Source organism: Ursus arctos, unplaced genomic scaffold (genome assembly GCF_023065955.2).
Source record: "Ursus arctos isolate Adak ecotype North America unplaced genomic scaffold, UrsArc2.0 scaffold_2, whole genome shotgun sequence".
Taxonomy (NCBI): domain Eukaryota; kingdom Metazoa; phylum Chordata; class Mammalia; order Carnivora; family Ursidae; genus Ursus; species Ursus arctos.
This window is the reverse complement of record NW_026622874.1, coordinates 19,540,804-19,553,822: the sequence shown is the minus strand read 5'-3', so window position 1 is coordinate 19,553,822 and position 13,019 is coordinate 19,540,804. Positions and strand designations below refer to the sequence as shown.

General features: G+C 37.3%; 1 protein-coding gene across 1 annotated transcript in view; it reads right to left on the bottom strand.

Moving 5' to 3' along the window:
* The window catches only part of AXDND1 (axonemal dynein light chain domain containing 1), a 96,753-nt gene that overhangs the window by 46,398 nt on the left and 37,336 nt on the right, over positions 1 to 13,019 (bottom strand). The window contains exons 12-16 of the mRNA XM_026509260.4: positions 9,240 to 9,360; positions 7,607 to 7,708; positions 6,551 to 6,714; positions 5,200 to 5,272; positions 2,911 to 3,145 (exon numbers count right to left, since the gene is read on the bottom strand). Coding sequence (XP_026365045.3) covers positions 2,911 to 3,145; positions 5,200 to 5,272; positions 6,551 to 6,714; positions 7,607 to 7,708; positions 9,240 to 9,360 — 695 coding nt within the window. The remainder of the gene's footprint in view (positions 1 to 2,910; positions 3,146 to 5,199; positions 5,273 to 6,550; positions 6,715 to 7,606; positions 7,709 to 9,239; positions 9,361 to 13,019) is intronic.

Here is a 13,019-nt window from a genome sequence, read left to right as displayed (position 1 = left end):
GTATTAGCATCTTATCTCTAACTACATTACTGATGCTATAGTAAGATTGTGTTTTCCCAATGGAAGTAGTTTTATGTTGAACAACAGTGCCAGTCAATGGACGAGGGTTGCCTAAACACTTCACTGGGAAGGATTTTTTTTTTTTTTTTTTTAATTTAAGTAGGCTCCATGCCCAACATGGGCTTGAACTCATGACCCTGAAATCAAGAGTCACATGCTCTACCGACTGAGCCAGCCAGGCAGCCTCGCTGGGAAGGATTCTTTTTTTTTTTTTTTTTTTTTAATTTATTTATTTGACAGAGAGAGAGACAGCCAGCGAAAGAGGGAACACACAAGCAGGGGCAGTGGGAAAGGAAGAAGCAGGCTCCCATCGGAGGAGCCTGATGCAGGGCTCGATCCCAGAACGCTGGGATCATGCCGTGAGCCGAAGGCAGACGCTTAACGACTGAGCCACCCAGGCGCCCCATCACTGGGAAGGATTCTTAAGTAACACATGACGCAGTGAGTAAAGTCATCATTCTCATGAAATACAGTATCATCCAGAGTCTCAAATTATCTTTAGAATTTCTCACACACAACGTCCAACATCAATAAGAAACAGTCAGGAATATGAAAATAATTGACTCTTAAAAGTCAAGACAAAATACAGACAATTTAAAAAGACCTATAGGAGAACCAGATAGTACCGAATTATCAGGCACGGACTTTAAAATTAACTGTGAGCAGAATAGAAAGCCCAGAAGTACACCCACACTTACATGGTCAATTAATCTATGACAAAGGAGGCAAGTATATATGATGGGGAAAAGACAGTCTCCTATAAATGGTGCTGGGAAAAATGGACAGCTGCATGCAAAAGAATGAAATTGGACAATTGTCTTACACCATACGCAAAAATAAACACAAAATGATTAAAGAGTAAATGTAAGACCTGAAGCCATAAAACTCCTAGAAGAAAACAGGCAGTAATCTACCACAAAGCAACGGTAATCGAGACAGTTGGTACTGGCACAAGGACAGACATCCAGATCAATGGAATAGAACTCAAAGTCCAAAAATAAACCCAAACATGTATGGTCAACTAATTTTTAACAAGAGTGTCAAGACCATTAAATGTGGAAAATATGGTCTTTCTAACAAATGGTAGAGGTGTAACTGAATATCCACATGCAAAAGAAGCCTTTACCTCACACTATATACAAAAATTAACTCAAAATGGGCAAATACCATAATATAAGAGCAAAAACTACAAAAGTCTTAGATGAACACGTAAGAATAAACTTCATGACTTTAAATTTGTCAAGGGATTCAAAGACATGGCACTGAAAGCACAAACAAAAAAAGAAAAAAAATAGATAAATTAGACTTCATCAAAATTTAAAATTTTTGCACTGCAAAGGACACAATAAAAAAAATGAAAAAACAGCCCAAGAGTAAGAAAATATTTACAGTTCATATATCTGAAAAAAAAACCACTTTATCTAGAGTATATAAAGAACTCTAACAACTCAATAACAGAAAGACAAAAAACCCAGTTAAAACACAGACAAAGGATTTGGATAGACATTTCTCCAAAGAAGATATACAAATGGCTAATAAGCCTCGAAAAGATGCTCAACATAGTAGTGATCAGAAAAACATGAATCAAAGCCATAATGCGATACTACTACACACCCACTGGTATGGCTAGAATCAAAAAGTCAAATAACAAGTGATGGCAAGGATGTGGAGAAATCAGAGCCCTCATACACTGGGGGTGGGTTTTAAAGTGATCAGGCCTTGGGCACCTGGGTGGCTCAGTCGTTAAGCATCTGCCTTCGGCTTGGGTCATGATCCCAGAGTCCCGCGATGAAGTCCCAAACTGGGCTCCCAGCTCAGCGGGGAGCCTGTTTCTCCCTCTGACCCTCACCCCACTTGTGCTCTCTCTCTCTCTCAAATAAATAAATTATTTTTAAAAAATTAAAAAATAAAAAATAAATAAGATGATCCGGCCTCTTTGAAAACAGTGTGACAGTCCTCAAAAACTTAAAGATAGAGTTACAACAATTTTACTCCTAGATATACACCTGAGAGAAATGAAAACATATTTCCACACAGAAATGTGTAAACAAATGTTTATATTACCATTATTCATAATGGCTAAAAAGTGGAAACAACACAGGGGCAGCTGGATGGCTCAGCTAGTTAAGCATGTGCCTTAGGCTTAAGTCATGATCCTAAGGTCCTGAGATCGAGTCCCACATCAGGTTCCTTGCTCAGCTGGGAGCCTGCATCTCCCTCTGCCTGCTGCTCCCCCTGCTTGTGTGCTCTCTCTATCTCTCTCCCTGATTAAAAAAGAAAAAAAGAGGGGCGCCTGGGTGGCACAGCGGTAGAGCGTCTGCCTTCGGCTCAGGACGTGATCCCGGCGTTGTGGGATCGAGCCCCACATCAGGCTCCTCTGCTATGAGCCTGCTTCTTCCTCTCCCACTCCCCCTGCTTGTGTTCCCTCTCTCGCTGGCTGTCTCTATCTCTGTCGAATAAATAAATAAAAAATCTTAAAAAAAAAGAAAAAGAAAAAGCAGTACTCAATGCTTTATTTTGCTTGATTTTTAAAACCATACGTAACAGGGCACCTGAGTGGCTCAGTGGGTTAAGCGTCTGCCTTTGGCCCAGGGCGTGATCCCAAGTGATCCAGGGTCCTGATCGAGCCCCCACATCGGGCTCCCTGCTCAACAGGGAGCCTGCTTCTCCCTCTCCCATTCCCCCGCTTATGTACTCGCTCTCTCTCTGTCAAATAAATAAATAAAATCTTAAAAAAAAAAAACCCATATGTAACATTATTTAGATTTTAAATATTACTTGTATTACAAATAATAATCACTATTAAAATGCTTTATAATGTCAAGCAACATGTCATTGTTTCTTTCTTACCATTATCCCCATTTATTCTTATTTCAAAATCTTTGTAGAGTCTTCCTATGGTTTTTGCAATTTCCTTCATGTGCTGTTGCTCTGGTGGCATCTCCCCCTCCATACTTTTATGGCGATTCAATATCGCAAACCCAACATCTGTCCAGTTTTCCTGTAAATGTTTAATAATCTTGAGAGAATCATATTTTGACACTAGCAAATCCCCAGTATACTTGTCTTTATCTTCATTCAACATCTAGAGAATGAAACGGGGTGGGGAAATTAGACTATTATTCACTAATGATTCATCAGAGTCTACCCAGATCTTTATTTCCCAATGATGGCCAATTATTTTAGTTGTATACCCTATTATTATTTGCTCATACAATTTTTTCATATGACATAATTTTATTTTCAAAATTAAAGTGGGGGCAGCTGGGTGGCTCAGTCGGTTAAGCATCTGCCTTCAGCTTAGGTCATGATCCCAGAATCCTGGGATCAAGCCCTGCCTCAGGCTCCCTGCTTAGCAGGGAGCTTGCTTCTCCCTCTCCCTCTGCCTGCCACTCCCTCTGCTTGTGCTTTCTCTCTATATCAAATAAATAAACAAAATCTTTAAAAAAAACTAAAGTGAATTTAAATTAATTATAATATCCTGTAAGATAACCCATATTTTACCAGAGGAAAATAATTATTTTAAATGCCGTATAGGTAAAAATGAATGACAAGCAAATACGGACCAGAGAGCCGAGCTACCTGCTTTGGTGAGGATATCACATATCTGTTTACATGATCCCCACTGGACTGGGAAAGTTGCTAGAATATATATGCTATGTTTTATTTGTCTAGCCTAGAGTCCAAGTCCTATAACAGAGTGCAATTTACCTATTTGTGACTCGGATAATGCAAACGAATCTCCCATGCTTCAAAAAGAGTAATCAGTACAGGGAAGCAATGTAGCAGAGCAATTAAGGGCAAGGATTTTGGAGGTGGAGAGACCTGGACTCATTCTGACTCCACCACTTACCATTTATAGACAACTTAGGCAAGTGACTTAACATTTCTAAGCTTCCCTTTCGCATCTGTGAGATGGGGATTATAAAACCCACGTCCGGTGGCTGCCATGAAGAGTAAGTACTATAATGTGTGGAAAGCACCTTCAGCCTGACACAGTAAGTGCTTAATGAATGCGGATTATTATTATTCCTATGAAATAAAGCAGCATGATTTTTTTTCAGTCTTATCTATGCAATGTCAAAATTGCCAGATAAACAGTAAAGTCACTAAACCTGCTATATATAAACAAGACAACAAACATCTTCAATTCTGAGAATATTCTGCTCCCATCTTTCCAGAAGACAAGAAAACAGCTTCCTGGGATCTGGAGGAGACTTCATCAGGTCATGAGTCTGACACTCGCTTTGGAGGTATTTCAATATTTTACATGTTTTCCTTTGTCAGACTGCTATGACATTATAGTAACTTGATTAATGGAAGCTATTTTCAAAGCTCAAACTCTTTTAAGATGTTATTAATAAACAAAGTGTAATATACACCTACAGTGGAATATTCTCCAGCTTTTGAAAGGAAGGAAATCCTGACACAGGCGACCAAGCAGATAAGCCTTAAGGACATTATGCTAAAGGAAATAAGCCCATCGCAAAGGGACAAATACTGTGATTCCAGACATATGGTGTCTGGCATAGTCAAATTTAGAGAGACAGAAAGTGGAATGGTGGTTGCCAGGGGCTGGGGGAGGAGGAAATAGAGGGGGTTCTTGTTTCATGGGTAGAATTCCAGTTTAAGATGATGAAAAAATTCTGGACATGGATGGTGGTGGTGGGTGCACAACAACGTAAATTTACTTAACGCCCCCGAACAATACACTGAAAAATGACAGACGGTAAATGTGATGGTACGTATATGCTGTACCGCAAGTTTTTAAAAAGATGTTATAAAGTTTAAAAGTCCAAGTTGTCCTTAAGACAGAAGGCAGGTACAGGAGAGGCACAAATGTCACTTATATCTGACAATTAGAGGAGAGATTCAGAACTACCCTCACTGCCACCCAAGTATCTTTTCCCAGTTTTACCTGGCAGCCTAACTTTATTTGCCTCAAAAATCTAAAATAGAACTGAAAATAAAATATTTAAGAGTATTTTTAAAAGCTCCTGGAATCTTGCTGTTTTCTTTGTCTTTCATAAAACGCAGTATGGCATTTTGAAAGGATGAGGTGTGACTCAGTTGTAGGTGACGAGTGGCAAGTTTACAAACAGAATTTTGATTACCAAACAGTTTATTGGAAAGTCTTACCTTTTGCCACTGCTTGAAGTCTGGAATAACTGATTCGAGTATATTTTCTTTACTGGGAGACGAAATTTCTTTTCTATTGGAAGAAGGAAAAGGAGCAAAGCAGGATCTCAGAATGATGGATAAACAAAGAAAGTCATGAGTCCATACACTATAGAACAATATTAGGTTTCTCCTGACTGATTTTCAAACATGCCTTCCATCCTCATAGGCATTCATCTTAAAATCTGCAAATGTAAATATAATTTCAGCCTCCAACCAGCCCTGAGCAATCAAGTTACAGGGTCAGAGGACATGCGAGAATTAAAAGGGTGGTCTCTGGGTCTTTGCCATCCAAAATTAGATCATCTTAAGAGTAATTCCTGATGAATACAGCAGACAAAACAATTTATAAATAGGAGGGAAGCCTAATGAATAATTAAGACTCAACATTTAGGTCAGGAGCCCCAACTTTTGGTAAGAAAGTTTCCTTTAATATCTCTGAAGTCTCACAGGGAGAAAGCTCTTGATAGAAGTTTCTGAAGAGAAAGAGAAATGAGAATCCCTGCCCCACCGGCGCTCTCCTCCAAGCTAAGAGTCAGCAAACAGTTGAAACAGGGATGGCAGCAGCCCACAGCTTGGATATGTACCAGCTTCAGCTTCCAGAACTTCCAACTCCGCTAACTTGGAAACCTTAGAGGATCTGAAAAACCAAAACCATTGTCCTCAATTTGAAATGGAAATGGTACCTACATGTTTGTTTCCTCAATAGACAAAGCATCTTAAAGTAATAAAAAAAAAAAAAAACCTTAGAAGTCACGGAATCAAGCCTGCATTCAAAGTCCAGATTCCCACTAACTTTGGCTGCAATTTAATCATTCTACCTTGACTTAACTACCTTATAGGCAATCTTGTCCATGTCAGATTTCTCTGTTACAAAATATAACATCCAATCAAAATCAATCACCTTATAATGGCCACCCGCTAATTCTATTTCTCTGCATATGCACTACCCTACAGAATCTGCAGATGCATCTAGAGATTCAGGGGCTCCAATAATAACGACATAAGCTGATGTGATTTTAAGAAGACAGAAGAGAAGAGAAGAGAAAAAAAAGAAAAGAAAAACAGCTGAACAGAATGGAGGCAGCAGCAGGTGGGCAGAAGGAGCAGGTTGGACCATAGAGATGGTTAGCACTAGAAACCACAAAACCCCTAGCAGGCCTGCAACCTTGGAAGGGCTGCGAGTTGCCCAACCAAATCAATGTTAGAGTCATCACAAGAGAAAAGACAGGCAGAGAAGAAGAGAGAAAGAATTGGCTGAGTTATCAGACATGACACAGTATAATCAAAAACAAGATTCTTGTAGACCCACCGATCATTTCTGAAGAATTCCTGCCATTTGATAAGGCCATCCTTAATAGTTTGCAATTTCTCCCTTGTAGACTCTTCATTTTGTTCCACTTCCTTTTTAAATTTATTCATTGAGCTTCTCCATTTCTGTGTCAACTTCTGCAATAGTGCAAGGTCTGCAGTGTCCTAGATAACAACGCATGGAATCAAATGACTCATTCACTTATTCACATAACAAATACTTATTAGCATACACTAATACTATTAATTAGTATATTAATATTGGAATACTGGAGACGTCCATAGAAAATGGATCAAAATTGAAAAGATATTCCTCTTTCAAAATATCATCAGTAACACCACACAGTTCCTTTGCTGGTGGATTTTCCATGGTACATAAAATATTGGAAACAAGATATTTTTCCTTTGCAACATGAGCCCAATTTCCCCACAGATGTTCATGGGAGGCAGTGTGGTACATTGGAAAGAACAGGAATTTCAAAGCCAAACAAAACCAAATGTGAACCTTAGCCAATTATTGGCTATGTAACCTTATGGGATGTTATTTAATTTATTGGGATTAATTTTTCTTACCCATAAAATAAAGACCCTAATATATATCTCACAGGATTGTTATAAGAATGAAATGAAATGACTAGTGTAAATGGTATGACTCTAGAAACACACTAAATGGCACTTCTCTCCTTTTCAACCAAGTATGCTCATTGAATTTTCGCATAAAATTGCATAAAATGCATTAAGAATACCACTATTTCAATGAACACAGCTACTTACATTTTTTTAGTTTAAATACTAAAAATAGAATAAGTCTATAAATAACATTTACAGTATTATTAACTTAGATAAATTGCTTAAATTGCTTTAATTAGGCTAGAACACAAATATAAAGAAGAACATTTATTCACATTTCCTTAGATTTTTCATTCTGCTCGCAATAAAGCACAAATACAGAACTATATCTAAAATTTAATCTATAAACTTAGGAAAGGCATCTTGTAGTTTCAACCCTCAAAGGCTAGAGCCTCTTTTCCCATAACATCAGTGAATTGAACGTTACCTTGGTTGACAGCAGTATGATGAAATGCTTAGCATATTTATTCCAACCTTTTTCATTGAGGTAAAGTCTTTTAGCCAATATGACTCTATTTTTTTCAATTACCTATTTGAAAAAAGTACTACAATGAGGAATCTAAGACGTTAATAAACCACTGTGATTTACTAAACCCAAACCAATTTCATATATCAATTTTTCTTTGAATCATTAATTCAATCACAATTTCTTGTTTAAATCATGAGCTAATTTGAATCATAAACTCATGTTTTCTAAAACTACTAAACTGGAATCAAACTGAAATATATAGCAGAGGTTCTCAAGCAACCGGATCTCAAAACCCCTTTACACTCTTAAAAATTAGTGTAGACTCCAAAGAGCTTTGGTTATATGCATTATACCTATTTGATATTCACTGTATTGAAACTTAAAACTGAAATTATTTAAAATATATATTTGTTGATTCACTTAAACATAACAATAAATCTATTATATGTTAACATAAACAGTATTTTTAGGCACTCCTGTGCAAATGAGAGTGAAAAAGGCAAATAACATCTCAATATGATGATGAAACTAGTTTTCACTTTGTGAGAGGGTCTCATGTATCCCCAGGGGGTCCTTGGACCATACTTTGAGAAACACTGTATATTGAATCAATTATATAGTTATTCAACGAATGACTGTTCCAGACACTGTGCATATAGCCACAAACAAAAGAGACAAAGTCCTTTTTTTAGGGAGGTGACATTCTAGCTGTCATTCATTTCCTGTTGGAAGGGCCTTTAGGGATGAGCTAATACAAACCACCACCAATTCAAGGTATTTTTCCGCAGAAACCACTACAATGGGTCACTTCTCTATTATTTAAATACTTCTGGAGTGAAGAAACGCACTTGTCTTCTTCTTTAATACTACTGAACAGGCCTAGCTCTAAATATATATTATACATTTACTGTCATGATTGTTTCCCCTTGACATGTCATTTTAAAATTCTGCATCAGGATGAAACATTATGTCCTAGATGAGGTCTGACTATTCCAGAGGAAAATGAAACAGAAGTTTGAATCTGTTGAGGGTCATAATTTGCTGTTAATACTTAGTAAACACCAAGTCCCAGGTGTAAGAATAGGCAACCACCAGCAAACATTTCAGAAAAATAGAATACTGTAGGACTATGCCACTTCCCTAAAGTATTACATTAATGGCCAACAGACGGCCATATTTTAACTCATTTGTCATCTTAGATACCAAGGTAACAGAACCGAAGTCATATAATCCTAATACGGTTACACAGTGTGAAAAAATGCAAACAACTTTTCCTAGTTTATTATTAGTATAAATTAAAGTTGAAAGTTTTAACATGTTCACAAACAATAGAAAAAAATTTTGCTCATACTTCATTGATTATGGTGAAAAAAAGAGCCCTTAAGTACTGGGCAATAGCCAGGCACTTAAGAGAGAAGAAACAAAAGAAAAAAACATTACTTTCCTTTTTCAAGGCCCATAACAACTACATTATTCATAAATTAAATATGCGCCTCACTTTTAAAAATTTTGTCTAGATTATGGAAAATTATAAAACAAAACTTTATTCAGTCAAAAAAGAAGTCTGAGTTATGATTCCAGATGAACCAACCTTTAGGGCCAATTCATATGTGGCTGAGCTCCAGAGATCTCTTTCTGCCATTAACTGTTTAATATCACTCTCCATCCTTCCTCTTTGCAATGTGTATAAGTCATGGTATTCTTCTACAATCCTAAAAGAAAAATTAAAAGGTATATACACACTTTCTTTTTGAGAAGTCACATTTATCAGATAATTGTTACGATACTGGACATTTAAAAAAACAACTTTGTTCTAAAATAGGCGATTTGTTCCTTTAAAATTCATCATAAAATAATTATGGCATAATTGCTGGATATTAATAACACTAATACCCAGTAAAATAGAAGAAAAAAATAATCACATTTCATTTATAAATCTTATAAAAGTCTTAAAGAAAAAAATTCAATATATTGTTCCTTGCTCTAAATGTTTTTCTTCATATTGTTTATTCACTAGAATTTTCACAATATGGTATTCCAATAGTATAACAGCAGTATATCTAATAAAAAAACTGAATACAGGGGCGCCTGGGTAGCGCAGTCATTAAAGCGTCTGCCTTCGGCTCAGGGCGTGATCCCGGCGTTCCGGGATCGAGTCCCACATCGGGCTCCTCTGCTGGGAGCCTGCTTCTTCCTCTCCCACTCACCCTGCTTGTGTTCCCTCTCTCGCTGGCTGTCTCTGTCAAATAAATAAATATCTTTAAAAAAAAAAAAAAAAAAAAAACTGAATACAAAATAGAGTTAGGATTCTTTATTAAAGACACAACGCCCAGTAATTATGAACCACTATACTTTTAAATTATAATTACAATTATATATAAGATCTTATAATTAATATAAGATTTAAAGAAATTCTCTACCAACCAACTAAAAGATTAAGTAAAATCAAGTAAGTACCTTTTTCCTAACTATCTTTTCTTCATGCTTACTAGAACATACCTTTTCTTTCCAACTTACACCGAAGCTTAAAATTAAATTAGAATTAAAAGTTCTTCTGAGATTAAATACAAAGGGGTTTAAATGTAAAGGGGTAGCATTTCACAAGCCATTTGAAAGACCTCCTCCCAAGGAACTTTGCTACAAGAATTAAAGTCCTGTTACAGAGATTCAGCAAAGTGGCAGGATATAAAAGCAATGCACAGAAATCAGTTGCATTTCTACACACTAACAATGAGACAGAAGAAAGAGAAATTAAGAAGTGGATCTCATTTATAATTTCACCAAAAATCACAATATACCTAGGAGTAAACCTAACCAAAGAGGTAAAGGATCTGTACTCAGAAAACTATAGAACACTCATGAAAGAAATTGAGGAAGACACAAAGAAACGGAAAAATGTTCTATGCTCATGGTTTGGAAGAAAGATAATGTGGGTTTTTTTTTTTTTTTTAAGATTCTATGTATTTATTTGAGAGAGAGAGAGAAAGCATGCATGAGCACAAGCGGCGGCGGGGGGTGGGGGGGCGTGTGGAGAGGCAGAGGGAGAAGCAGACTCCCTGCTGACCAGGGAGCCTGACATGGGTTTCCATTCCAGGACCATGGGATTATGACCTGAGCTAAAGGCAGATGCTTAACCAACTGAGCCACCCAGATGTCCCAGGAACAAATATTGTTAAAATATCTATGTTCCCAGAGCAATCTATACATTCAGAGCAATCCCTATCAAAATACCATCAACTTTTTTCACAGAGCTGGAACAAACAATGCTACAATTTGTATGAAGCCAGAAAAGACCTCAAATAGCCAAAGGAATGTTGAAAAAGAAAACCAAAGCTGGCAGCATCACAATTCCGGACTTCAAGTTCTATTACAAAGCTGTAATCATCGAGATGGTACAGTACTGGCACAAAAACAGACACATAGATCAATGGAACAGAATAGAGAACCCAGAAATGGACCCTCAACTCTATGGTCAATTAATCTTTGACAAAGCGGGAAAGAATCTCCAATGGAAAAAAGACAGTCTCTTCAACAAATGGTGTTGGGGAAATTGGACAGCCACATGCAGGAGAATGAAATCGAACCATCTCCTTACACCATACCCAAAAATAAACTTCAGATGAATGAAAGACCTCAATGGGAGACAGGAATCCATCAAAATCTTAGAGGAGAACACAGGCAGCAACTTCTTCAACCCTGGCCACAGCAACTTCTTACTAGACATGTTTCCGAAAGACAAGGGAAACAAAAGCAAAAATTTACTATTGGGACTTCATCAAGATAAAAAATTTTTCACAGCAAAGGAAACAGTCGACATATTCAAAAGACAACCAACAGAGTGGAAGAAGACATTTGCAAATGTATTATCAGATAAAGGGCTAGTATCCAAAATCTATAAAGAATTTATCAAACTCAACACCCAAGGAACAAATAATCCAATCAAGAAATAGGCAGAAGACATGAACAGACATTTCTGCAAAGAAGACATCCAAATGGCCAACAGACACATGAAGAAATGCTCAACATCACTCGGCATCAGGGAAATACTAATGAAAACCACAATGAGACCACCTCACACCAGTCAGAATGGCTAAAATGAACAAGTCAGGAAAGGACAGATGTTGGCAAAGATGCAGATAAAGGGGACCTCTCCTACATTGTTGATGGGAATGCAAGCTGGTGCAGCCACTCTGGAAAACAGTATGGAAGTCCCTCAAAAAGTTGAAAATAGAGCTACCTTAGGACCCAGCAATTGTACTACTGGGTATTTACCCCAAAGATACAAATGTAGTAATCCAAAGGGGCACGTGCACCCCAATGTTTATAGCCGCAATGTCCACAATAGCCAAACTATGGAAAGAGCCCAGATGCCCATCAACAGATGAATGGATAAAGAAGATGTGGTATATATACACAATGGAATGCTACTCAGCCATCAAAAAAAATGAAATTTTGCCATTTGCAATGACATGGATGGAACTAGAGGGTATTATGCTGAGTGAAATAAGTCAATCAGAGAAAGACAATTATCATATGACTCCACTCATATGTGGAATTTGAGAAACAAAACAGAGGAGCATAGAGGAAGGGAGGGAAAAATAAAGCAAGACAAAATCAGAGAGGGAGACAAACTATAAGAGACTCTTAATCATAGGAAACAAATTGAGGGTTGCTGGAGGGCAGATGGGTAGGGGGATGGTGTAACTGGGTGATGGACATTAAGGAGGGCATGGGATATAATGAGCACTGAGTCTTATATAAGACTGATGAATCACCAATCTCTACCTCTGAAACTAATAATATGTTATATGTTAATTAATTGAATTTAAATATATATATATATATATATATATTTTTTTTTTTTTTTTTTTAAAGAATTAAAGGCCCATGACATAGAATTCTTCTAATTTTGGTGAAAGCCAGGAACCACCAGCATCAGTTCTTGAAAGGCTTCTTTTTGGAGACTTCTATGTGTTCAGAGTAACTAAGAAAAATTAATCACATATGAAAATTCAACAAGTTATATACCTTTACAATTTGTGCACATTACTACCTGAAAGTTAGACACTGATTTTTTTTTCAGGTAGGGCCCACACCAAGCATAGAGTCCAAAGCAGGACCTGAACTCACGACCCCCAAGATCAACACCTAAGCTTAGATCAAGAGTTGGATACTTAACTGATTGAGCCACCCAGGCACCCAAGACAGTGATTTTATTTTTTTTAAAGGTTTTATTTATTTATTTATTTATTTATTTATTTGACAGAGAGAGAGAGAGTACAAGTAGGGGGAGTTGCAGGCAGATGGAGAGGGAGAAGCAGACTCCTTGCTGGGCAGGGAGCCCAATGCAGGGCTCTATCCCAGCACCCTG